Raw genomic sequence first — 26,202 nt, 5'->3', positions numbered from 1 at the left:
GAAGATGTACCCTGTGGACTCCATCTAAGGAGCTGAGTGGAGTGGGGTCTCAGCTGTTTCCTGAGTGTCCCACAGCTGTTCCTGTGCATCCATCCCCAGCAGTGCAGAGCCTTTTTGGGTATCAGTGGGAGACCATCTTGGAGAAAGCACAAGGCCCGGGGCAACTTTAGTTTCTGCCAACTAAGAGGGTGAGCTGTGGAAGGCTGGCTTCCACTCAGCACCAAACTTCTATCCCCCTGTGTCTGACTTGGCTCAACCTTTCAGTGTCTTTGGTCTTTATACGATTTGAGGGTTTGTTGTTTTCTTGTTTATGTTTTTTTGCTTTTTTTTAAAGATTTATTTATTTCATGTATTTGAGCACACTGTCACTGTCTTCAGACACACCAGAAGAGGGCACCAGATCCCATTACAGATGGTTGTGAGCCACCATGCGGTTGCTGGGAATTGAACTCAGGACCTCTGGAAGAGCAGTCAGTGCTCTTACCCGCTGAGCCATCTCTTCAGCCCGTTTTCTTGTTTTTTAGGTGGTGGACTCACATTACCCAGGGTGGCTTTGAACTTGCTTTCTTGTCTCTTGCCTCCACCTCCCACATGAGGCTTGGCCATCCATTATACCTGGGTTTGTTTCTCCCACTTTTGAAAATGTTCCCTTTCTTTACTTGGGCAACGACCAAGTAGAGCTGGGACTAACGGCGCTGTCTGAGACAAGACACTTCTCTCACTTCTCTCTTGGTCTCCACAGACATGGGGTGCTTCGGATCCTACAGCTCTGACAGTCTCTGCTGTGGCCACCTTCCTCCTGGGCCACCAAAATTCCCACCCCAGATAGATAATTAATAGGAAGGACAGAGGGTAAGGCAGAGTCAAGCATTCATATTTATTGTGGGATAGCAACAGCGAGGCTCTTTCTGCTGGACAGGTTATTCCTCATCGTGCATTTTCTGCTGAGAAAGAAATAAGAGGTGTGAGGCCGGGGCTGGGGATTTAGCTCAGTGGTAGGGTGCTTGCCTAGGAAGCGCAAGGCCCTGGGTTCGATCCCCAGCTCCAAAAAAAAAGAACCAAAAAAAAAAAAAAAAAAAAAAAGAGGTGTGAGGCCAACGGGCAAGATAGACTGGGGAGGAATCTCTAGGGATTTCAGTGGCTCTAGGAAGGTGCCCTTGGAAAGGGAGGAGTTAAACCTCAGGAGTCTTGAAGTCCCATGATGGCGGTGCTCGTAGTTTAGAACACAGATCTGGGGCCGTTTGGAGTGGGAGAGTGGATTCTCAGGTTATAGGTGTCTGCAGGACCCTCAGGTTGTATGCATTGCCTATTTTATGTCTAAATACACATGGGACACACATGTAGCTGTTCAGAGCATGACGCCTGCAGGTGTGTCCTGGTGAGAGCATGACTGGTAATTCGAGGGTGGGAACCCACCTTGGCGCCAATGTCACGGCTCTTGGCCCGCAGCTTGTTGACCTGGGACTCGGCGATGTCCGCCCTCTCCTCTGCCTCATCCAGCTCGTGCTGCACCTTGCGGAACTTGGACAGGTTGGTGTTGGCCTGTTCCTCCTAGGAGCAGATAAACGGGATGGAAGATTGGGGTGAGAACTCTGGAATGGGCTCTCAGGTTCTCATGGTCCATGTCCCTGAGCCACTTCTCACCCGGTTCCTGCAACAGCCCTCCCAGGGATGTCCTGCTTGGCACCCTCCTCAAACGTGGTCAGTGTGTAAGATCTGTCACCGCCACCCACTGTGTATGAGTACACTGTAGCTGCCTTCAGACACACCAGAAGAGGGCATCAGATCTCATTACAGATGGTTGTGAGCCACCATGTGGTTGCTGGGATTTGAACTCAGGACCTCAGGAAGAGCAGTCAGTGCTCTTAACCACTGAACCATCTCTCCAGCCCCCGCAGCTCCAACTCTTGGCCCTTCGCTGTCCTGCATCTCCATGCTCTCCCTGGTCTTATGGTATGTGGACTGTAAGCAACTAGTGGACAGATACAGAGCAGGAACAGCTCTGGTCTTTGGGACTCAGGGTGGTAGATACAGTTCTGGTCATAGGTGCAGCATACATGGTTAGGGCAGACCCTTGTCTCAGCCCCACCGTGGTGGACGCTAACTGGCTCTCCCTAGCAGGTGTGTGGATACAAGATGGAGAGAGAACTCTGAACTCACCGCCTCCTCGGCCTGGCGCTTGTAGGCCTTCACCTTCAACTGCAGCTTGTCCACCAGGTCCTGCAGCCGCACCAAGTTCTTCTTGTCTTCCTCTGTCTGAAGGTGGGGGGGAGGGAGGGAGAAGCCAGTTTTGGGGAGAGGAGTAACTGTGGTCATCAACCCCTCCTCCCTTACTCTATTCCTCTCCCCAGGCCTCAGCTGCCTCTCCCTCAAGGGGTTGCTGTCTCTCTTTGTAGGCCAAAGGGATTTTTCAGTCAGGAACTTACAAATTAATGAGTATCCGGGTGCTGGAAGTGAGGGGAGGTTCTCAGAGCCACAGGAAAATGTTACTTGTTTGTTTGTCTGTCTATTTTATTTGCATTGGCATTTTGCCTGCCTGTATATCTGTGTGAGGGTGTCTGACCTTGGGATTACAGCTGCGAGCTGCCGTGTGGGTGCTGGGAAGCAGTGAGTGCTCTTAACCCCTGAGTCATTTCTTCAACCTCTTACTGTGGTCATATGGAGACATAGGGGTAAATAGAGTTTCCCTGGCAGTAACACGGGCCCTTTCAGCCAGTGGTTCAAAGTGACCAGAAGAGGAATAGCAATGAAATAGAATAGGTGGTGTTATCACCACCTAGATTATTCTAACTAACATAACCCAATATTCTGGCACATTCTCCTGAGCCAGAATTTGGGCAGCAGGGTCTGTGGCTCCAATGGCTGTGGTCATTCCTGTCTCTGGGTCATGTTCTAGGACGCCATTGCTCCTTTGTCCACATAGGTCTGCAATATCTACCCTATGCCTCTATCCCCTTCTTAAGTGGACCAATTCGCCCATCTCCTTAGGCTTCTCTTCGAAGATACTGAGAATAGCAGGTCAATGGCCAACCTCAGCTATGTAGGTGGCATTCTCAGACGCTGAGACAGTGCCCTAAGGCCTAGGCATCCTGTCAGAGGAACTGCAGCTGGCGTCTAAAGGTGCTGGTGTGGAGTGGTGCCTGGCACTAGCGAGCATAGCACAGCACAGCAGAGCCCTGCTTGAACCCATGGGTGGGCTCGTAATGCCATCGCTCCATCCCCATCTGCCCCGTCCAACCTGGTAGGTGAGCTCCTTGATGCGCCGCTCGCTCTTCCTCATGCCCTTCACCGACTCCGCATTGCGCTTCTGCTCAGCCTCCAGCTCATTCTCCAGCTCCCGGACCCGGGCCTCCAGCTTCTGCAGCTGCTTCTTGCCACCCTTGAGGGCGATCTGCTCTGCCTCGTCCAGCCGGTGCTGCAGGTCCTTGATGGTCTGCTCCATGTTCTTCTTCATGCGCTCCAGGTGGGCGCTGGTGTCCTGCTCCTTCTTCAGCTCCTCGGCCATCATGGCGGCCTGTGCACGGGAGAGGAGGGCATGCGGTCTGCTCAGGTCCTCGTGGGCTCACCGCCCAGGCTAGGGAGATGCTGGTCTGGAGTGGGTAGGCAGGGTAGGGGACTCACATCTGTGATGGCCTTCTTGGCCTTCTCCTCTGCGTTCCTACACTCCTGCACCGCCTCCTCCACCTCTGACTGGAGCTGGGTCAGGTCTGCGTCCATCTTCTTCTTCTGGTTGATGAGGCTGGTGTTCTGGGTATGATATAAAGAATACCAAATGCGCACCTTATTGCTTAGTTCCATGTTTTTGTTCAGAGAAAATTAAAAGAGGTCATTGCAAAAGGAGGAGGAGGAGGAAGAGAAGAAGGAAGAGGAGGAGGAGGAAAAGGACAAGGGGGAGGAAGAGGAAGAGGGAAGAGGAGGGGGGAGGAAGAGGAGGAGGAGAGGAGGAGGGGAGAGGAGGAGGAAGGGAGGAGGAGGAGGGAGAGGGGAGGGAGAGGAGGAGGGAGGGAGGAGGGGAGGAGGAGGGAGGGAGGGAGGAGGGAGAGGAGGATGGAGGGAGGAGGGAGAGGAGGAGGGGGGAGAGAGGGAGAAGAGGAGAAAGAAGGAGAGGAGGGGGGGGGAGGAGGAGGAGAAGGGGGAGGAGGAGGGAGAGGAGGAGGAAGAAGAAGAGGAGGAGGGAGAGGAGGAGGAGGGAGGAGGAGAAGAGGGAGGAGGAGGGAGGGAGGAGAGGAGGGAGGAGGGGAGGGAGAGGGGAGGAGGGAGGGAGAGGAGGAGGAGGAGGAGGGAGGAGGAGGAGGAGGGAGGGAGGAGGGAGAGGGGAGGGAGGGAGAGGGAGAGGGAGGAGGGAGAGGGAGGAGGGAGGGAGAGAGGGGAGGGAGGGAGGAGGGAGGGGGAGGAGGAGGGAGGAGGAGGGAAGAGGAGGGAGGAGGGGAGAGGGAGAGGGGAGGAGAGGAAGAGGAGGAAGAGGAGGAGGGAGGGAGGAGGAGAGGAGAGAAGAGAGGAGGAGGAGGGAGGAAGGGAGGGAGAGAGAGGAGGAGGAGGAGGGAGGGAGAGGAGGAAGGGAGGGAGGGAGGAGGGAGAGGAGGGAGAGGAGGAGGAGGAGGGGAAGAGGGAGGAGGGAGGAGGGAGGAGGGAGGAGGAGGGAGGGAGGAGGAGAGGAGGAGAGGGGAGGAGGAGGGAGGAGGAGGGAGGAGGAGGAAGGAGGAGGGAGAGGGAGGAGGGAGAAGGGAGAGGGAGGAGGAAGGAGGAGGAGGGAGGAAGAGGGAGGAGGAGGGGAAGAGGAGGAGGAGGGAGGAGGAGGAGGAAGGAGGAGGAGGAAGAGGAGGAGGAGGAGGAGGAGGAGGAGGAGGAGGAGGAGGAGGAGGAGGAGGCGTCTAAGGCTGGGGAGGCGGCTCAGGCAGAGAACCACCTGCCCCTGGAGCATGAGGATCTGACTGAGATCTCCTGAAGTCACGTGAAAGCTGGTATCATGGCGCACACCAGTAGCCCGGTGCCCGCAGCTCAGACACAGACGTCTGGAGCTCACTGGCCAGCCCACCCAGTGAGACACTGTACCTCAGAAGACAAGACGGAGAGTGACCGAGGAGGACGCCCAGGGTCAACCTCTGGCCTCCTCACACGTGCCCACATACGTGCACACACATGAACATAACACCAATAAAATATTAAACAAGCCTGGCTTCCGCTATTCCTCACTCTCCCTTTCCTTCTGAGAGTGGATATAGTCCAGAAAACGACTCAGCACTGGAGAAAGACCCCGAACAGCTCAAGGTCTGGAGTTCTACCCTTGCGTGCTTAGGAATACATTTGTATGTAGGGCCAGGGCAGTATCCCGAAGAAAATGGGAAGATTTCAAAGAATAACTGGAAATGACTATAATCTGAGAAAAGTGTCTTTGACTGAAGTAGAGGGCACAGTCACTGGATGGTGTCATTCACACAGAAGCTAAATTATGGAACAAAACCACACAAGGCACTGCAAAAGTTTGGCACAAACACTCATCTGGAGTAGAACTGGATACAATGGGAGTGTGGAAAGCAGTGTCCTCCCCACAGTTTGCCTGGCAAGAAGATGTAGTTCTGCTTCTTAAAAATGGCTCTCTCTCTCTCCTCTTCCTCTATCTCTGTGTGCATATGTGTGTGCATATATGTGTGTTCATGATGTGTGCATATGTGTGTATATATGTATATGTGTGTACATGTTTATGTATGCATGTGTGCATGTGTGTATATATGTGTATGTGTGTATGTGCATGTGTATATATGTGTGTGTACATGTTTATGTATGCATGTGTGCATGTGTGTATATATGTGTATGTGTGTGTACATGTTTATGTAGGAGTGTGTGCATGTGTGTATATATGTGTACATGTTTATGTATCAGTATGTGCATCTGTGTATATATGTGTGTGTACATGTTTATGTATGCATGTGTGCATGTGTGTATATATGTGTGTGTGTGTACATGTTTGTATGTATCATGTTTATGTATCAGTATGTGCATCTGTGTATATATGTGTGTGTACATGTTTATGTATCAGTGTGTGCATGTGTGTATGCATATTCCTGCATATGTATGAGTATGTGCATGTGCATGTATGTGTGTGTACATGGGTAAGAGTGTGTGGGTCACTATGTACATGTGAGTACAGGTGCCCACAGAGACCACAAGTCTCAGATCTTCTGAAACAGGAGTAGGGGATTGTGAGCCACCTGACTTAGGTGCTGGGGATGGAATTTTTTGGATCCTGCGAAAGAACAGTCAACACATTTAACTGCAGAGCCATCTCTCCAGCCCCAGTTCCGCATCTTTGAACTCCCAAACTCCTGTCTTTACAAATTAAGTTGGAGGCTGTCTTGTCGATCAGGGTGTCAGATGACAAAATGCAGTCCATGGCTCCCAGATTCGTGACTCACAGGTACCACCATCCAGCCGTGACATACTGAGCTTCTAAGTCTGTTCTTCTTGCTCGAGATAATGGTTCTCCCAGCTGCTACTAGCAGATGAGAGCTGACTCAAGCAGTGAGATGCTTGGCAATGCTGCTTGACTTGCTCTAGAATTATCCTGGGCCCGGACTCTCAGTGGGTTTCTGCGCAGGGTCCCTAACTCCCTCACCTGGGAGTGCAGCAGCTGCACCCGCTCGCTGGTCTCGATCAGCTCCTGCTCTGCCAGCTTCCGAGACCGCTCCGTCTGCTCCACCACGGCCCGCAGCTCCTCCAGCTCCGCCTGCAGCAGGGTGTTGCGCCGCTCTACGATGGCGATGTTCTCCTTCAGGTCGTCATTGGCGCGGACTGCGTCATCCAGCTGGAGCTGGGTGTCCTGTGAGGAAAGTATGACGATACAGGGCCTAGACCGCGTGCCAACAGACCTTCCATTTTGGGTCCGGCACACCTCACCCGATCCCACCCAACAGCCTTTTGTCATCAGGAAGATAAACGCCTGTCACATTACCTACTCTCTTGTCCAGAGTGCACTGTTCCTCACGCCTACAAAGCCACGAGGTAGGTAGTTCCCACTTTCTCATATTTATGTTAGCCCAGTTATTCCCTGTCCGCTACTATCTCCTTTTCAAGCGTTAACCAGGCCCAGCCCTCTTAGCTTCCGAGATCAGACAAGACTGTGTATATTCAGAGAGGCGTGGTTGTGGACCTTTTCATCTTTCTGGCACTGTACGTACTCCGACTCACCACCGTCTAGACGCCCGGATCCTGTTACCTTCAAGTGGGCTTGGGCGTTCTTCAAGTGCTTCTGGGCCTCTGAGGCTATTCTATTGGCCTGACTGAGCTGGATCTCCATCTCGTTGAGGTCGCCCTCCATCTTCTTCTTCACCCGCAGGGCCTCGTTGCGGCTGCGCGTCTCGGCATCCAGGGAGGTCTGCAGGGAGTCCACCACCCGCAGGTGGTTGCGCTTGGCCTGCTCCATCTCCTCGTCCTTCTCTGCCAGCTTCCTTTCGATCTCGGCCTTGATCTGGTTGAACTCCAGCTGGGCTCGGAGGATCTTGCCCTCCTCGTGCTCCAGGGAGGCCTGGGAAGGGGAGAGGAGTCAGAGGTGGGTAATCAAGGCTGAATTGGGTTGGGTGTGAGGAACGAGGGAGGGGATGAGAGACTTTAACCGGGACTGACTGTGGCCTAGGAAGGAGCTGTAGTGATAGGTCCTGTATTCACACGGCTGTGGGAGAGAAAGTGCTGAACCTCCAGGGTCTTCTGACTCCTGGATCTTCCTCTGTGAAGGAAAGGGTTCAGATTTCTCTTATATCTTTGGTTGAGAGCCTAGCCTTTAATAGCTGAGCCAGCTCTCCAGCCTGAATTAGAACTCAGTCGTCAGGCCTTGGGACTAACACAGCAGGAGTTCCTGAGCCACACAATTTAAAAAAAAAAAAAAGTCACAGAAAAGGTTGAAGTTTCTATAATCCTAATCTGGGGTTCCTAGAAATGTGCAGCAGTTTTGGCTGATACACAAGTGCTCGGTTGTGATCTCACTTAATCTTTATAATAATCATACGCACAATCATAGCTCAGACATCAATCCCATCTTACAGATGAGGACAGCAAGGCAAGGGAGGGTCTCAAGTCAGGTCATTTGACCCTGGAGCCTGTGTTCCTACCTACTGGTTTGAGCTGTTATTATGATAAACCTGATTCCAACCGGGAAGCAAGCCTACTGTCCTAAAAACCAGACTGTGGCATTGTCCAGTGTGAAGGCCTTAGCTTTGGAGACAGTCATGGTCCCTGGGTACATGACCTCCTACTAAGAATGGGGGCCAATAGATTTGTGTCTTGGGGCCGGGGTGACTTCTGTAAGGTGAAATAGAGTAGGACAGACTGGAGGGTACAGAGAGAGTTAGGCCCTTACCTCAGCCTCCTCCAGGGCCGACTGCAGTTCCATCTTTTCCACCTCCAGCTGTTTGCGGATCTTCTCCAGCTCGTGCACATTTTTACCCCCTTCTCCCAGCTGTTCAGTCAGGTCTGAGATCTCCTCTGAGGATCAGAGAACCAGAAGGATCAATACGCCTTGTCCCGCCTCCCTTTCCCCGCAGCCCTTCCCTGCCCCTCAGCTCGCCCACCCTGGAGGTTCTTGTTCTCCCGCTTGAAGGTCTCCAGGTGCTCCAGAGACTCCTCATAGGCATTCTTGAGCTTGAAGAGCTCTGTGCTCAGGGAGCGCGCCTCCTTCTGGGAAGACTCCAGCTCTGACTGGGACTCCTCATACTTCTGCTTCCACTCAGCCAGGATCTGTGGGGACAGAGCACCCTGTGTCCAGAGCTGCCCCAGGCCCCTCTCCTGACTCAGCCCTGCTCCCCTGCCTCTAAGGAGCACGCTCTGGCCTTGAGCTGGCACTGACCCCACTGCACAGCGTCTGCAGCCCCACCGTGGGCCCACCTTGTCGAAGTTCCTCTGCTTCTTGTCCAGGGCCGCGGCGGCCGCATTGGAGCGCTCCACGTCCACCATCAGGTCCTCGATCTCATTTTGCAGCCTGTGCTTGGTCTTCTCCAGCGAGGAGCACTTGGCGTTGACGGCCTCCACTGCCTCCTCGGCGTCCTGAAGCCTCTGAGCCAGCTTCTTCCTGCAGCAGGGGAAAGCGTGTGACTGTACTTGCAGCCACGAGGCCGTGAGATGATGCCCTTCTTCCTAGTGCTGATGAGAAAGACCCAGCTTCTCCCCACGGCTTCCTAAGACGATGTAACCCCGGCCTAGAGGAGGTGAGGTCTGTTGGTACCTAGAACAGTCTTCCACCATGGTCTGCTCAGACTCCCCCATGCACATAGCACATGGGTGTGGCAGCGCGGCCCCGCCCCTTCCCCCAAGCCCAGGCTGAGTGACGATAGCTCCTCTGACCAACAAGCTTTTTGCTCGTCTTATACGTGAGAGTCAGGTATAACCCGGGCCAAAAGCTCACCCGTCAAAGGAAGTAAGCAAGGGTCAGCCAGGCGTTACAGGTTGCAAGACTCAGGCTTTTATCAAGCACCTCCATGGCTCACCAGGTCTCCCCGTGCTCTGTTCTTCCACCCCATAGGTCTTTCCTGCATCTACTCTGCCTGTTTCTGCAGCAGATGCTCTGCACTGTTCTCCTTGCAAATGCAGGGGGTGTTGGGGATTTAGCTCAGTGGTTGAGCGCTTGCCTAGCAAGCGCAAAGCCCTGGGTTTGGTCCCCAGCTCCGAAAAAAAAATAAAAAAGAAAAAAAAATGCAGGGGCAGTCACAGTGGACTCACTTGGCTTCCTCCAGCTCCTCTGTCCTCTGTATGGCGTCCGTCTCATACTTGGTCCTCCACTGGGCCACCTCTGAGTTGGCCTTGGACAGGACGCGCTGCAGCTCGGCCTTGGCTTCCATTTCTTCTTCGTACTGTTCCCGCAGCAGGTCGCAGTCGTGCCGGGCTGACTGCAGAGCGTGGGCCAGAGCATTCTTGGCCTGGGAAGAGGTGGGCATCGAGAAGATTGGAGCAAACCCAGACCTCCAGTCTCTAGATTCTAATGTCTGTTTTCTTCAGTCGAGACCCAGACTCATCCACATGAGACGATTTTCATTTGCCTACCTCTCTCCCTTACAGATAAGGAGTCATTAAATGACCAGGAGGGCAGGAAGATGGGTTAATAGGTTATGTCTCACATCCAGGTGTGCTTCTGGTGGTAACTGTGCCCAGGGATGCCACCAAGCCTGTCCCACTGGGCCTCACCTTGCCTTCCTCCTCCAGCTGCCTCTTGAGGTCCTCCATCTGCTGGGTATAGGAGAGCTTGCCCCGGGTCAGCTGGGAAATCAATGCCTCCTTTTCTTCCAGTTGCCTAGCCAGCTCGCCTGGAGGTAGAATGAAGGTTTCTTGGGGCATGGAAGGGGGAAACCAAAGCTACTCGGGGCAGGCGAGGGGATGGTCAGGGGCACCCACTGTTCTCTGTCTGCAGCTTGGCTCGCTGTGTGGTGAAGTCATTGAGGGAGCGCTGGGCTTCTTCCAACTTCACCCGGTATTCATTGGCCTGGTCCTCCAGTGTCCGGGACACTTTCTCCAGGTTTGCCTTCAGGCATTAACGAGCAGATGGAAGGTGAATGTGGGACGAGCCAGGACTGGCAGGGAAGAGGGGTGTGTGGACCCCGACCAGAAGAAGGGAAAGAGGGCAAGGATGGGGGAGCGCTCAGAGGACAGGCAAGAGGGTGGCATAGAGTAGAAAGGACTCAGTCTGAAGAAGGAAATGCATTAAAGAAAGATTAGTAGATAAATGTGGGTGAAGGCTACGGAGAGGCAGGGTAGACAGGAGGTGAAGGCCAAAGGGCACTAAAGGGAATGGCAAGAGATGGCACGGCTGTGAGGGGAAGTGGGGCTGCTGAGAAGGCCCACCTTGGCCTTGATGATCTGCTCCATGTTGGAGGTGACGTCATCCAGCTCCAGCTTGAACTCGCTCTTCTCTTTCTCCAGCTTCTGCTTCACCCGCTGCAGGTTGTCTATCTGCTCGCCCAGCTCGGCCACGCTGTCCGCGTGCTTCTTGCGCAGGGCCGCGGCCGTGGCCTCATGCTGCAGCGTGGCCTCCTCCAGGTCCCGCCGCATCTTCTGGAACTCGGCCTCGCGCTTCTTGTTCATCTCTATCTGCACAGATGTGGCCCCACCGGCTTCCTCCAGCCTCTCACTGATCTCCTCCAGCTCCCGGGACAGGTCTGAGCGCAGCTTCTCCACCTTGGCCCGGGCTGTGCGCTCGGCCTCCAGCTCCTCCTCCAGCTCCTCGATGCGTGCCTAGTCAGGGACACAGAGGTTCAGACCTGCTTCCTGGACCCTCCATTGAGGCCCCTGCTCCAGGGCTCTAAAAGGCTCCCAGATCCCTAGCATTGGTTTTCAGCCTCTAGGTATAGCTAGCAATGCCTGGAGACGTTTTAAACTGTGTGGAGAATGCCATAGTAGCTGTACGTGGATGAAGCAAGGTGTGCTGACTCTAGAAGAGACTGACCGCCATTAGGAAATTGGCCGAGGCCAAAGTTTAGAAGATTTTTCAAAAACATCTGAGACTCAGTTTGAGCATCTGTAGCCTAAGTGTTGGGCATTTGTGCTTGGAGTGCGATCCTGAGACCTCCTGAGATTATGAACCTCAAAGAGCCCACGGTTTCACCTGACTCTGCTCCACTAACTATAAGGCAAGGAAACAAGCACTCGTTTTTACTAACGCTTGCAGCAAAGCTGCCTCGAGAGTAATCAAATACTATCTGAGCTAACCATGAAGTCTACTCAACTGTATTCCCCACGCTTCACGGCTTCCTTGGTTATGCTCCAGCTCAGACTGTAGCTTGATTGCTCCTTTCCAAGGCAGGCTGTGTAACAACAAGTCGCCCTCTTCTTCATACCCCTACCTCATTGTTGTGGCCTTAGTCTTGGTCCTGACTAAATCTGGAGCATGCTCATCTGCCATTTTGGTCTTTGGTCTCTACAGGGGAGATTTGTGGGATTCTACTTTTTGGCACAATGGGCAACTTTACCATAGAGCAGATCCTGGGGTAGGAAAGAGGGGACCTATACTTCTACTCGGAGAAGGTAGGGCTTGAAACACAGACCCTACACAGAAGAAGGAGGTGTTATAGCCTAGTGCCAAGACTCGGTGAGAATAACAACATTATTATATCCTGGGGGCCAAAGAACTTGCCCAGATTTGTGGCAGAAGACCCGGGGGATGGCTCAGTATTCTGGGTTCAATAAAAAGAAAAGGTGTACCCAAGAAGATGGGAAAACAAACCACACATGAGCGCAGGTAAGCCTCAGTTTACAGCCTTCCTGCCATCGTCCAGGTGAGATCAGTGTGAGGGAGGCTACGTGACTTACTCCAGGGAGTGGGAGTTATCTGTATTCAGGAATGCCTGTGGTTCTCAGCCTGTGTGAGAGGGCGGGCTTAGCACCCAAGAACTGTGAACAGAGAAGCTCCTGGGAAGAGGGTTCGCCTCAACCCTGTGCTGAGAGAGAAGAGAGGGTTGGAGGAGAACTGAGCCCTCTCAGTTGTTCCACAACAGAAAGTCCAACAGGCAGAGAGCATCTTGGGGAAAAGAAGCCCTATGAGTAGGCATGATTCTCCCCCAAAACAGCTTTGCTAAGAAGATGACATAGTCTTGCCCAACCATGGGAAGGCTAGCATTCCCGTATTAGGAGTGCTTGGGTCCTGGGCTGCCTGGAGTCCCGGGCATTGTCTAGAACCTCAAACACCCTCACAGCCTCCGGCTCTGAGCTCCCTTCTGCCACCCTGGGAAGTAGTCACCTGGTTTTCCTTCAGTTTCTTCTGCAGCTGAAGGGCCAGGGCCTGCTCATCCTCTATTTTACTGTTCTGCTGACTGATGTCGAACTCTTTCCTGGAGTAGAAGGGACGCGTAAGTGATGGTCGTCCTTCCTCTGGGCCTGCCTTTATCACTCTATGCCAGAACCAGCCCCCCAAAACCTGGCCCAGACAGCAATGGGGTAGAGCCTTGACTGCCCTCACTTTCAATGTGCCCAGGGAAGTGAAGCCAGTAGAAGTACAGCATTCAGTGCCATGGCTACCAGGCCAGAAACACCCCTTGTCACCCCTCCTGGCCCCGCCCACCACAGAGCATACTTCTTGAGCTTTTCCTCCAGCTGAAGTTTGTCATTCTCCAGGTCCATGATGCTCTCCTGGGTCAGCTTCAGGTCACCCTCCAGCTTCCGCTTTGCTCTCTCCAGGTCCATGCGCACCTTCTTCTCCTGCTCCAGGGACCCCTCCAGCTGGCAGAGAGAATTAAATGAATAAGGTGCTGGAAAGACTGGGATTCACAGTGTGGGCCTTAGTCTTGTCCTGACTGAATGTCCATGGGGGTTGGTACTCAGAGATTTGCCTGACGAGGAATCACAGAGAGCGGAGAAGCTCCCCGGGTCGTAGGACTTAGATGCAGAGGGGGGGATTCCTCACCTACAGGCATTGGCTATGAAGTCCTGATCTGAGAGGGGTGGAGCATACTCTCACCACTTACGTCATCCACCTGCTGCTCCAGCTTGACTTTAGACTTGGTCAGTGTGTTGACCTTGTCCTCCTCAGCCTGAAGGTCATCTAGGGCTTGCTGATGGGCCTCTTGAAGAGCTTTCTTCTCCTTGGTCAGCTTGGCAATGATCTCGTCCAGCCCAGCCATCTCCTCTGTCAGGTTTTTAACCTGCCAAGAAAGAATAAACATCAATAAATAAGTCCACATAGCTTTTGAGGATCCAAGGGTGCCATTGTGCAGACACCTATAAAGGCGCTACCAACTATGCCCATACTCTGGTCTGGAAATCTTCTAGAGACCTGGGCTGAAGCAGAGGGAGCCGGCCTCACCTTGTTCTCTGTTGCGTGCTTTTCCTTCTCCACCTTGGCCAGCGTCAGCTCCAGGTCATCGATATCCTTCTTGAGCTCTGAGCACTCGTCCTCCAGCTTGCGCTTCTTGGCAGTGAGCTCGGCGTTCATCTCCTCCTCATCCTCCAGCCTCTCGGTCATCTCCTTCACCTTGGCCTCCAGCTGGATCTTGTTCTTGATCAGCTGGTCGCAGCGCTCCTCGGCATCTGCCAGGTTGTCTTGTTCCTGGGGGCGAGGGACAGGAGTCAATGATCAAAGAGATTAAAGAGAGGGAAGATGCAGGGTCTGGCAAAGGGCTGGAGCTTCCAGAGTCCCAGACTCTGGGGATGAGATGGGCAAAGGATCCAGGAGACAGGAAAGGAGAGAGACGAGAGAGTCATCTGGCCTCACCGCCTGCACTTGGAGCTGCAGGTCATTCTTCTCCTGCAGCAGGGACACCATCTTCTCCTCCAGCTCCTTGCGGCGAGACTCAGACTTCTCTAGCGCATCTTTGACTCGCCCGAACTCCTCCTTCATGTTGGCCATCTCCTTCTCTGTCTCTGCACTCTTCAGCAGCGGCTTGATCTTGAAGTAGAGCTTCATCCACGGCCAATTCTTGACCCCCATGAAGGCGCGGATGTTCCACTGGATAACCAGCAGGGCATCCCTGACAGGAAAGAGTGGAATCGGAAAGAACTCTAGAAAGGGGTCTCCTCAGTCATGGGACCAGTTGCGCTGGCCTCCTCTGTCTGAGCAAGTTTCTAGGTGCAAGGGACAAGGGGCATTGTAGCCTCACTCCCATGACTTCAACAAAAGCGTGGTACGAATTCCCCTACTGGGACAGCAACAGTAATGGAAGCCACTGAGAGGTCTACTGTGTTCAACGTTCAGGATACCTTCAAATACAGACTATGTAGCATCTTACATCTCAAAATGCCTGTGAGATATATACATACATATATAAATATATATATAGATAGATTGATACATATTCATATATATAATGAAATTTCAAAACAGAATAACTGCTCAGGAACCCCCAGCTGAGCAAGAGAGGAACATTCAACCACTGAGCTGGAAGTGGGCTCCTCTCTTCACCTTCCCTGGCCTCTACTAGAAGCAGCTACCACTATCCAACTTGGTTTCCATTTTCATACTTTAAAAAAAATTATTCTTTTTGGCTGGGTGTGGTAGTGCACATTTTTTTATGCCAGCACTCAGCACTCAGGAGCAAAAGCAGGTGCATCGCCGTGGTTCAAGGTCAGCCTGGTCTACCTGGTGAGTTCCAAGCCAGGCCTGCCTGGATACGTAGTAAGACACCTATCTCAGTTTTTCTTTTTTTATTTAAATTTGTGCGTGTGGTGTATGCAGGCACACACATGTGAGTATACATGTCCACATGTGCCTAGCAACCAGAGGAGAACATTAGGTGTTTCCTTCTGTCCTTCTCTGCCACAAGGCGCTGAACCTGGGGCTTGCGTTTCTGTTAGGCTGATAGCAGCAAGCTCTACCGACCCTGCTCTCTCTGCCCCATGGGGCTGGGGTCTTGTAGCCACACCTGGCTCTTCATGTGGCTGGAGAAGTAGCACAAGAGCTCATGTTTGCAGCATAAACACCTACCTGAGCCATCTCCTCAGTTCCTGATTTTTCTTGCTCCTTCCAAAAAAAGTGTTTTAAACAATGTACAAAGGTCACTTTAAACAATGCACTTCTGTTTTCCTGATTTCCGAGCTTCATAGATGAATGGCGTGTCGTACTGTATGTCTGCTTGTATGAATTGCTTTTATTCCCTTAGTGACCGGCTTTTAAAGGTCAAGTGTATTATACTATGTTCCTGTAGTGTAGCCGTTTTCAAGGTTACATAGTATTTCACCAAATGGCTGGAATACTATTTAGCCACTCCCTTTTATATGGAAACTGAGGTTGTTTCTAGGTCCCTGCTCTTAAGAGTAAGGCTTCCATGAAGATTGATTTTTTTTTTCTTTTCTTTTGTCTCCTGGTGTACACGTGAAGGGGTTTCTCTGTGACACTGTATCCAGGAACGGAATGGGAAGTATGTGGTGATAAAAAGTCAAGACATGGGAGCAGAGGGAATTGGTTAGGAATGAGAAGGGGCCAGCAGGAGTGGGGGGGGGACAACGAGGTGAGTATGATCACTGAGTCTTGTATGCACGGATGAATTCGTCAAAAACCTGACAAAACTAAAAGTATGTGATAGCTCAACTTCAAAGAAGAGAGCAGGGTTAGCCGGAGGGCTCAGCAGGCAAAGGCCCTCACTGTCAAGCATCAGAGCCAGAATCTAGTCCCTGTGATTGAACACAGTAGGAGCAGAGATCTGGGCCTGCGCGGTGTCCTCTGACCTCCACATGCACCACGCCTCATGCATGGACACATGTGCATGCATGCCACGGACACATACACACACACAAGGAGCAAACACATGAGGTAATTTCAAAGAGAGACAGAGAGAGAGAGAGAGAGAGAGAGAGAGAGAGAGAGAGAGAGAGAGAGAGAATAAGAGCCTTTGAGGTGGCTCAGCAGGGAGAAGGTGTCTGACGGCCTCAGTATATCTCTGGGACCCACATAGTAGAGCAACCACAAACAGCCCAAAAAAAAAAAAAAAAAAAAAAGTCAGCTGTGGCAGCATGGGCCTTTAAGCTCAGCATTCTGGAGACAAAAGAGGCAGATCTCTGAGTTTGAGGCCAGCCTGGTCTACAGAGTGAGTTCAAGAACAACCAGGACTACACAGAGAAACCCTGTCTCACTCACTCACTCACTCACTCACTCACTCACTCACTCACTCACTCACTCACTCATTCACTCAATATAGAGAGAGAACCAAATCTGTGGGCTGTCCTCTGACCTTCATATATGTGACATGGCATTACCCCAATAAATAAATAAGTCTAATATAAAAAAAAAAAAACAACCAAAAAACCTGGGGCTGGAGATATGGCTCAGCGATTAAGAGCACTGACTGCTCTTCCAGAGGTCCTGAGTTCAATTGCCAGCCACCACATGGTGGCTCACAACCATCTGTAATGGGATCTGATGCCCTCTTCTAGTGTGTCTGAAGACAGCTACAGTGTACTTATATACAATAAATAAATCTTTAAAAAAAATCAACCTAAGTACATTAAAAAGAGAATAAAATGCTTTCTGAAATCCTATACTAAGTTACACATCTGTAACAATAGGCCAGCCTTCTTAATTCATTTGGTGTTTTAAAGTGTCATGGAGCCCTTCAAAAATGGTTCAAAATGAAATCTACTGCGGTAGACTCACTTGTCCACATCACAGCAAGCAGTGGAGCCCGGATCTGAATCCAGATGCTTGTAACTACCAGGCACTGCTAGCCCTCTCTCATCTGACACTTTCCCTCTGGCTAGCCTCACCTGCGCTCCACCATCTTCTTGAACTCAATGCGCATGAGCTGGCCTCGGGCTTGAGCCTGGATTCTGGTGATGATGCGGCTCAGCCTCTCATCTCGCATCTCCTCCAGCAGCCCCAGCAGCCCCGCCTTGAAGAACACCTGAGGGGAAGTGGGTAGACTCAGGGCAGAGCCTCAACCAAGGGTGACCAAGGTAGAGGAGGGTGGGGGGAGGTCCAATAAGCTCCCCGGGACCTATCACCTGTGCGGTCCAGGTCTGACTGTGGGCGTGGAAAAGGAGAGGGGCGGAGCCTGTGCGAGTCTGCCTCCTGGTCTCAGCTCTTATCACTCACCATGGCTACCTGCTACACAGCTGTTATGTAGAGCTCTAGACTCACCTTGGTGTGACCAAACTTGTACTGGTTGTGGTCAATGTCCAGGGAGCCCAGCAGCTTCTCAGCTCCTTTCCTGCTGTCAATGAATTGGCCCTCAGGGATGGCTGCTGGGTTCAGGATTCGATACCTGGGGAGGGAAGTTCTCAGAGTCATTTGCATTCTGAGTGGATCTGCTCTGCCTATAGCATTCCAGGGCCACCATAGACTCCAGCTCCCACAAAGGCCGCCCATCCCTGGCTCCTGGAGCCCTGGGGCTCCCCTTACCTCTGCCGGAAGTCCCCATAAAGAATGCGGTTGGGGAAGCCCTTCCTACAGATGCGGATACCCTCCAGCACTCCGTTGCATCGCAGCTGGTGCATGACCAGGGGGTTGTCCATCACCCCTGGGGCAGCAGGGGAGACGGAGGTCAGCCTCTGAATAAGTAGGTGCCAGGTAGCACCCCTGACTAAAGCCTTCCCTGTACTCACCTGGAGCCTTCCGCTCATTGGGGATGATGCAGCGCACAAAGTGAGGGTGGGTGGTCCTCAGGTTTGTCATCAGCTTGTTCAGATTTTCCTGGGTAAGAGAAGAGTGGAGAGACAGAGGCCATGTGAACCTTCGCTTGGGTTTCTGAGTCCGGGATTGCAGATACTCCATCACCAGAACCATCAAAAGAGAGCAGGCAAGCTCACGGTGTTATGAACATATAACTCTTTCTGTCCCATGCACAGAGCATCAGGGTAGAGTGTTGCAGCCCAGAGGCTCTGACCTTACCCACTACAGGTATTGTGGAATCTCTGGGCCCTTCTTACCCGGTGGAGAGCAGACACCGTCTGGAAGGATGAGCCTTTCTTCTTGCCTCCTTTGCCTTTCCCGCTGTCACCTAATAACACGAGGAGGCCAAAGAACAAGACCCTAAGAACACAGCACCCCCAGGCAGGGCCAGGGCTCTGCTCTTCGGGGGCTGTGTGACTTTGGGCAAACAATTTTCCAAGTCTATTTTCCATGAGGGTGGAAATAACTACGTCTAAAAGCTGGGACGGGTGCTGGCTTAGAGGCAGCCTCTAAGATAACCCACCTGCAGGGGTGAGAACGCTACCAGCGCCCCGGTCTTCTATCTTCTAACGCCACTGCCATCACGTGCTCCCGGTTATCTACTCTTTTTATACTTCACCCTCATCATCTCCAACCATGCCCATTTTCTCCCTTCTCTGAACTGAAGGCTCATCTGCCCTGTCCTTTGTTCAGTAGTCTTGCCAACCTGTATTAAAAACTCCTGTATGCATGTTTCTGTGCTGGGCATCTGTTGGTAAAATGTGTGCCTCCCTTCCTGACCTAGACAGACACGTGTGCATGCACATACCCATGACACTAGGTAGGGAAAGGTACAGGGGGGTGCAGACGGACTGTGTTGGGATCCCTTGTTCCCTGTGGACCCAGCGCCTGTGGAAATCCCCCAGCCCACTGTAAGGCTGTCCCTTACCGGTATCAGCAGAAGCGTAGGTGGAGAAGAGTGTGGCCATGAGTTTGAGGGAGGACTTCTGGTACAGCCCCACCACCGTCTCGTTGAGAGGGTCCTTGTTCTTCTCCAGCCAGCCCAAGATGTTGTAGTCCACGGTGCCAGCATAGTGGACCAGAGAGAAGTGAGCTTCCTGCTTCCCCTTGACATTGCGAGGCTTCTGGAAGTTGTTGGACTTGCCCAGGTGGTTGTCATACAGCTTGGCCTTGAAGGTCATGTCCGTGGCCTTGGGGAACATGCACTCCTCCTCCAGGATGGACATGATGCCCATGGGCTGACAGCATAGAGCAAGGAGAGAGAGGATGACTGATTACACTCCCAGTTTCCTGGGTCTGGGGAGCAGCTTGACATTCTGGGGATTGGTTTCCTGAGGGAGGAAGGGATGGGATGACTATTTCCGGTTGGCAGAGAAGGGAGCTCAGGTGATGGAGACAGGGCTCACCTTCTCGATGAGGTCGATGCAGGCCTGCAGGTCCATGCCGAAGTCAATGAACTCCCATTCGATGCCTTCCTTCTTGTACTCCTCCTGCTCCAGCACGAACATGTGGTGGTTGAAGAACTGTTGCAGCTTCTCATTGGTGAAGTTGATGCACAGCTGCTCAAAGCTGTTGAACTGCAGGGGTGAGGTAGCCACTCAGGCAGGCAGGCTGACTGAGGGTCTGAGTGGCCAGCATGGTGGGTCAGCCTAGGACTGTGCCACACCCCTGTCCGAGCCCTGCACAGGCATGGCTGGTCTCCCAGGTCATGGCAGGGAAGGGAGGGCCTCTCCCGAGGGCAGGGACAGTGATTGGCTCTATCCAGACCCCCCAACCCCCGTGCCTGGCCCATGGCTGGCCCTCCACACGTGACTGAAGCTCTGAGTGGGTGGGTGAGGAACAAGTGGTGTCCCAGGCCAGGGTCCCAGACTCACATCAAAGATCTCAAAGCCGGCGATGTCCAGGACACCTATGAAGTACTGGCGTGGCTGCTTGGTCTCCAGGGTCGCGTTGATGCGTGTCACCATCCAGTTGAACATCTTCTCGTACACTGACTTGGCCAGTGCCCCGATGGAGTAGTACACTTGCTGTACACTCTGCCCCTTGGTGACATACTCGTTACCCACCTTCACCCGAGGGTGACACAGACCCTTGAGCAGGTCGGCTGAGTTCAGCCCCATGAGGTAGGCAGATTTGTCAGCATCTGGTCGGCAAGGAGAGCGGAAGCACCTTCAATACCTCCATTCCTAATCCCAGCTAACTTCTGATTAGTGCAGGACTGCTTGCCATGTTCCTGTTCCACCCCATCCTCCATCCCATCTCTATCCCACAAGCCTCAGTTCCCCAAGTCATACAGGGCCTGGGTTAGGATCTGGCTGAAGAGCAGGCCCGGGAGCAGGGCTTGGCCCTGGGTGAAGATGCTGACCACTGCTTCTCATTTTCTCCCAGTTTCCTCCATCTTTCTGTATTGTAGCCCAGGAAACATTACTGCCAACCTAATTCCTTAAGCCTTGTTGAAAGAGCTCAGCACAAGAGACCCAGTCCCTAGTGACTTCTGTACTGGAGGTCAGTGGGCCTCCTGAGCTCCTGCAACACCTAGGGCTTCCTCAACAGTGCACCTCCCTCACACCTTCTGTGCCGTCTGGCTCTGCCTGCTCCTCCCGCTGCTTCTGCTTGAACTTCATGTTCCCATAGTGCATGATGGCGCCTGTCAGCTTGTAGACACCGGCCTTCTCCTCTGCTGTGAAGCCCAGCACATCAAAGGCGCTCTGGGACAGAGGGAGAGGATGAGTAGAGGGTGGTCCGGGAGCTCTCCAGAACCGCCAAGGGCATCTCCAGGCTCCTCACTTACATCAGTGGCCAAAAGCTCCTCGGAGTCATCAATGGAGGCCACAGACACCTCTCCCTGAGAGACGAAGGCATAGTCGTACGGGTTGTTGGTAACCAGCAGCATGTCTGTGTCAAGCATGGAGGGTAGGGCAGGAGGTAGAGAAAGGGAAGGAGGGGAGAATGGGGAAAGAGCAGAGGGAGATAGGACAGGGAGGAGATAGAGAAGAGGATGGTCACTGAAGGCCAAAGCAGTAAAGGCCCAAGGGTCCCCAGGAAAGAAGCCCCAAGGCCCCATGAAGAAGGAGGAACGTGGAGTGGGAAAAGGAGAAGCATGTGAAGAGAAAGGGGGAGGGGAGAAAACATGGCAGGGAAGAGAGGGAAGACACAAAATGAGGAGCAGGTACTTGACAGGGCATGGAGAGGTGCAGACCAGCTAGGGTGAGGGAGGAGGAAGAGTGGATCAGAGGGAAGAGGGAACAAGGAGGTTGGACAGAGCCAGGGGAGGAACAGCATGGGCAGTGGTCAGGTCAGGTTACCCAGCAGCTCCGGCTTCTTGTTGGACAGGATCTGGTAGAAGATATGGTAGTTCCTCTCAGCCTTCAGCTGGAAGATCACCCGGGACTTCTCCAGAAGGTCTGAGGAATGGAGACAGGAGGAGGGCAGGTGAGAGAAGACAGGTGAGTTAGCAAAAGAACAGGGATTGGGTCAAGAGGCTCCCACATCCATGAAACCCAGGAAGAGGCTAGTTTCAGTAAAGATTATTAAAGCCATGAGGTGGGCAGAGATCTAGGCAGAAGAGGGAATGAGGAGATGGGGCTGCCCGAGGGGAGGGCAGCAAGATGGTGGCACTCACAGGTCTCTATGTCTGCAGAGGCCAGCTTTCCTGTGGCTCCAAAGTGGATCCTGATGAACTTCCCCTGTGGGTAGACCAAACAGAGTGAAGGCACTGGCCAGAAGTATGGAATCAAAATGTGGACTTTAGCCCAACCCAAAGTGTCCTAGAGTGATGGCTCTAGAATGTAAAAGGCCTATTTGGTATCACAGCTTAGTATCGGTAAAACTAAGAAAAGGCTGCTCACACCCAGATATCAGCGAGAAGCTGAGGGGAAAACAGTGACCAGGCTTAGTCTGTGTCAGAGGCCTCTGGTTTGTGGCTCTCACCCCATCCCCTCAGTGCTCTGTTAGGTAGATGTCCTTACCCCTGTTTCATAAGGGAAGGACTTGGGTGACTCTCTCAGTCTGTAGAAATTCAGGCCTTTGGCCCCAGAACATATGGAAATGTTGGTAAGTTCTCAAATATGACCCAAATCAGCTCTGTCCATATCTGTGGGCAGTTTGATTTCTTTCCAGGGTTCCCAGAACTCAAGAAGCCAGAGTCAGGAGGGTTTTCTCTCTCTCTCTCTCTCTCTCTCTCTCTCTCTCTCTCTCTCTCTCTCTCTCTCTCTCTGTGTGTGTGTGTGTGTGTGTGTGTATGTTTGTCGGTATATAATCAACAAAGTATATCAACTCTTGGCAAAATAGAACTCCCATTTTCTTGATAAGTTTGGATGAGGTCATTTATCTGTCTCTCTGTCTGTCTCTGTGTCTGTCTCTGTCTCTCTGTCTCTCTCTGTCTGTCTCTCTGTCTCTGTCTCTCTCTGTCTTCTGTCTCTTGCCCTCTCTGTCTCTGTCTCTCTCCCCATCTCTCTCTCTGTCTCTGTCTCTGTCTGTCTCTGTCCCATTCTCTCTCTCTCTCTGTGTGTGTGTGTGTGTGTGTGTGTGTGTGTGTGTGTGTGTGTGTGTGTGTGTGTGTGGTCCAGGGTCACTCACAAAGCGGGAGGAGTTGTCATTCCGGACAGTCTTGGCATTGCCAAAGGCCTCCAGAGCAGGATTAGCCTGGATAATCTGGTCCTCCAGGGTGCCCTGTGAAAGGAGCAGAAATTAGGGGGGGTTCATCTTCCATTCACCTCTAGATGGTTTTGGTTGGCGGAAGCCTAAACTGATTCTCATGGGTAGGGTGAAGCTGGATGTACAGCTAGGAAGTCCTCAGGCCCCACAGAGGTCTCAGAACATGTGTGTCCGTCAGGAGGATCTTCTGCACTGACCCTCCCAAGTCCTGCTCTTCTCCCTGCGTCTCCTCGGCTGAGCCTGTGACCCATGCTCACCTTGTTTGCATTAGGATTGTCCTTCTTACTACGGTCCCCTATAGCTGCGATGCTGGCAAAGTACTGGATGACACGCTTCGTGTTGACAGTCTTCCCCGCTCCGGATTCTCCACTGGAGGCAACAAGGGACAGTCAGAGCCCTCGAATTCCACTATTGTTCATACCAAGTGCTCCACACCTGTCCTTTCCTAGCCTAGGTCACCAGAGTCCAACACAAAAAGAGCCCAGTCCCCTCCCACCATATCCTTGCAGTTATGGCCTTAAGACTCTCCTGCCCAACTGTACCCAGGGGGTCAGCCTGGCCATCCCCACCCGAACCCCCTGTGGAGGATTAGAGCTTGCTCACGTGATGAGGATGGACTGGTTCTCCCGATCTGGAGGAGAGAAGAGAGAGGCAATGGGTTGAGGGATGAGAGTCCAGCTGAGAATTCAGGTTGAGGGGACCCAGGTCGGAGCACCAGGCTTACCTGTCAGCATGTACTGATAGGCGTTGTCAGAGATGGAGAAGATGTGGGGTGGAGCCTCGCTCCTCTTCTTGCCCCGGTAGGCAGCTACCACTTCTGCATTGTACACTGGCAGCCACTTATAGGGGTTGACGGTGACGCAGAAGAGGCCTGAGTAGGTCTGGAGTAGAAGACAGGGCCAACATGTAAGGGGAGACTAAGACTGGCAGTGGTGGCAGTCAGAGTCACTCCTGGCCACTTGAACTGGTTCCCTTCATTTTGCTAGGATGAATCAGGCAGGCATGGTGAGAAGACACTAGGACTTTGGAAAGCTTTTTTACCCCCTCCTTTTGGGTCCCCTGGCCTGTGAAGGCCTCTACCGAGTCCCCGCAGGGTGTAGCAGCCACTCACATAGATCATCCAGGCCGCATAGCGCTCCTTGAGATTGTAGAGCACAGCCGGCTCGTGCAGGAAGGTCAGCATGGCCATGTCCTCGATCTTGTCGAACTTGGGAGGGTTCTGCTGCATCACCTGGTCCTCCTTCACAGTCACCGTCTGGAGAAGGAGAGTGGGTGATAGGATGGGCGACCACCTTCCCATGGTTCTTGTCAGATCTCGTTTACCAACCTTGTGCTCTTATCCCCTCCCTGCTTGGCCTCACTCCCCTAGTTCTTGGCTAACAAAGGTTTCAGCTTCCTGCCCCTAAGTCCCCACTAGACTCAGATCCCAGGTAATTTTCCTGCCCAAGCTCCAGAGATGTTCTAGGGTTCCTTTCTCCTGCCAGCTCCTGATCCTGTCCAGTGATCATCTCTTTTCTGCCCCTATGAGTTAAACATACAAAGGGAAAGCTAGAGACTAGCAGTTCTAAAATCCACGTGCCCTGTGCCGTGCCTCTGTTGCCCTAGGAAAGCCTTTTCCCCCAGTGGGACAAGCAGCAAACCCCAACTCTGTACTCCTTATCTGTCAAAATCGGGGGTTGATTGGCATCCGTTTCCTATGTCTTGATGCCAACAGGGATGCAAGTGCTTTTTTTTTTTTTTTTTTAAACAGTGGAAGAGGTGGTGACTCTTAACAGTTAAACGTTGTGCCTTCATAGTGACCAGAGCTCGCTGAACTGGGATAGATTATAATTCCTGTGGGTCGTGGCTATCAGTCACATCCTGGGGGAAGCATCATCCAGGCAGCAAATCTGCGAGTCACACAGCTCTGAGCCCTACTGGCGAGCAGGGGGTTAATTCTCATGGCCAGGCTGTGTACCTAGTGAACAAGGGTTCCTTCCTGTGTATATCGCTGGCCTCAGGAATCAGCTTTTGGTTCAAAAGCTTCTGCCCTTTTTGTTCATCTGGGTCTGAGTTTGCTTTTGGTTTAGGAGAAGAGAATTTGAGAAAGTGAACTCTTGGGGGGAAACTGAGGCACAGGCAGGAGGGATAGAAAGTGCTAGAAAGGGCGTCTGCCTTTAGTGCTGTGGTGGTGCCTTCATCTAAAGACCTCTCTGGGCTGGGGATTTAGCTCAGTGGTAGAGCGCTTACCTAGGAAGCGCAAGGCCCTGGGTTCGGTCCCCAGCTCCGGAAAAAAAAAAATAAATAAATAAAAAAATAAAGACCTCTCTGAGGAGGAAGGCAGTGTCCTTCTGGCAGTAGAGCGTCCCTTGGGTAACCCCTGGTGCACCCGCTTAGGTCTCCCTGAAAAGGTTCTGGTCCCGGGGTTTTCAAGGGAACATATCTTGGCATCCCCACCTCTCCTCAGGCTCCTCAGCTCCCACTACAGGAGGTTTTGCTCCAACCCCTTTCTCCAAGCCGCCCGCCCTCCCCTGTCTTGCCATCATTGCACGTACCTTGCCGTTTTCCGTTTCGGCAGTGACCTTGCCCCCTTCCCGGGACACGATCTTGGCCTTGACATACTCCTCCTTGTCATCAGGCACGAAGCACTCTGTGCGGATGTCAAAGGGCCGGGTCTGGGCCTCTAGGCGCTCCTTCTCTGACTTGCGGAGGTATGGGGCTGCCGCCCCGAAGTCAGCCATCTGGGCATCCGTCATCCTGTCACTCTTAAACTCTTATGGGGGCGATAGGAGGGATATGTCATTCCTGGTGTGTCCTACCTTCTGTGTGAAGTCCTATTCCACCACTTCCCTGCCTCTACTATGCCATAGCCTATGGCTTTCCCGTCAGGACTCCGTGGAAAGTGCCTGCTTCCCCATCACAAAGAGTCCTCCTTTCCTTGCAGAAACTCGAAGTCATCTGAAGGAGGCTGTCTGCAAGACTTGGTCTATGTGGGGTAAGGGTGACTGAAGTTTGCTAAGAGTGCCAGGTTGCTGAGCAGAGGGCGGGTGCTGGAAGTCTGGCTTCTGGGAAAATCATGATCTGCTGTCTACAGGGGAAACTGGGGGCATTCTCACCTGGTTAATCTTTTCACAGAGAATTTGGACCACAGCTGGAATGAGGCACCACAGAGGTGCAGCTGGACGGAGAGAAGAGCAGGCAGGGAAAGGAGTAGCAGAAGCTGAGAGACGGACCAGAGATTCCGACTAGGACGGAACAGGACAAGACAGGGAGTGAGGTAGGTAAGACAGCACCCAGAGGATTAAAGCTATGGCTCACTGGGAGATTGCTTACTTGACGTGTATGAAACCCTGGGTTTGATTCCCAGAATTCTGACACAGAAAGAAAGGAAGGATAAAAATGAGGGGGGGGGAGGCAGTGGAGTGAGAAACACGTGGAAAGGAGAACACACAAGAAGGCAAAGCAGAGGCAGTAGAGACAGATGGAGTAGACAGCAC

At 52.7% G+C, this 26,202-nt stretch overlaps 1 protein-coding gene and 2 long non-coding RNA genes across 4 annotated transcripts; 2 read left to right on the top strand and 1 right to left on the bottom strand.

The window, feature by feature from the left end:
• The first annotated feature begins 523 nt into the window (after positions 1-523).
• On the top strand, positions 524-1,738 carry LOC116914012. Its single transcript, XR_004389650.1, has 3 exons — positions 524-962; positions 1,087-1,530; positions 1,661-1,738. It is a non-coding gene; the product is annotated as an uncharacterized LOC116914012 (long non-coding RNA).
• LOC116914010 (myosin-6) lies at positions 856-25,841 on the bottom strand. Of its 2 annotated transcripts, XM_032918281.1 has the most exons (38): positions 25,822-25,841; positions 25,261-25,478; positions 23,838-23,981; positions 23,451-23,607; positions 23,330-23,357; positions 22,984-23,095; positions 22,649-22,741; positions 21,693-21,756; positions 21,376-21,474; positions 20,862-20,965; positions 20,640-20,778; positions 19,945-20,213; positions 19,477-19,647; positions 18,999-19,308; positions 18,328-18,398; positions 18,004-18,091; positions 17,801-17,918; positions 17,540-17,663; positions 17,167-17,303; positions 14,183-14,438; positions 13,775-14,017; positions 13,437-13,613; positions 13,046-13,191; positions 12,713-12,803; positions 10,822-11,211; positions 10,375-10,501; positions 10,168-10,286; positions 9,706-9,902; positions 8,875-9,058; positions 8,562-8,727; positions 8,351-8,475; positions 7,214-7,522; positions 6,614-6,817; positions 3,622-3,747; positions 3,239-3,514; positions 2,161-2,256; positions 1,417-1,551; positions 856-944 (listed from the first exon to the last, which is right to left on the bottom strand). In XM_032918281.1, exons 2-38 carry the CDS (start codon positions 25,459-25,461, stop codon positions 921-923), a joined length of 5,820 nt encoding a protein of 1,939 aa, XP_032774172.1. In that variant the 5' UTR covers positions 25,462-25,478; positions 25,822-25,841; the 3' UTR covers positions 856-920. The 2 variants fall into 2 exon arrangements, with proteins under 2 accessions (XP_032774172.1, XP_032774173.1); XM_032918282.1 differs by lacking the exon at positions 25,822-25,841 and having other exon boundaries at positions 856-941; positions 25,261-25,461.
• LOC116914013 lies at positions 9,967-11,352 on the top strand. The gene is made up of 3 exons (XR_004389651.1): positions 9,967-10,292; positions 10,391-10,528; positions 10,900-11,352. It is a non-coding gene; the product is annotated as an uncharacterized LOC116914013 (long non-coding RNA).
• Positions 25,842-26,202: the final 361 nt, after the last annotated feature.

Source organism: Rattus rattus, chromosome 12 (assembly GCF_011064425.1).
Source record: "Rattus rattus isolate New Zealand chromosome 12, Rrattus_CSIRO_v1, whole genome shotgun sequence".
Lineage (NCBI taxonomy): Eukaryota > Metazoa > Chordata > Mammalia > Rodentia > Muridae > Rattus > Rattus rattus.
This window is presented reverse-complemented; position numbering and strand designations above follow the sequence as displayed.

Excerpts from the sequence above, each read along its gene's own strand:
- LOC116914010 (XM_032918281.1), bottom strand. The coding sequence starts at position 25,461 with ATGACGGATGCCCAGATGGCTGACTTCGGGGCGGCAGCCCCATACCTC. Across the intron at positions 22,742-22,983 it reads ACAATCCTAATGCAAACAAG|GGCACCCTGGAGGACCAGAT; the intron begins GTGAGCATGGGT and ends CTCCTTTCACAG. Across the intron at positions 1,552-2,160 it reads AGCGCCAGGCCGAGGAGGCG|GAGGAACAGGCCAACACCAA; the intron begins GTGAGTTCAGAG and ends ATCTGCTCCTAG.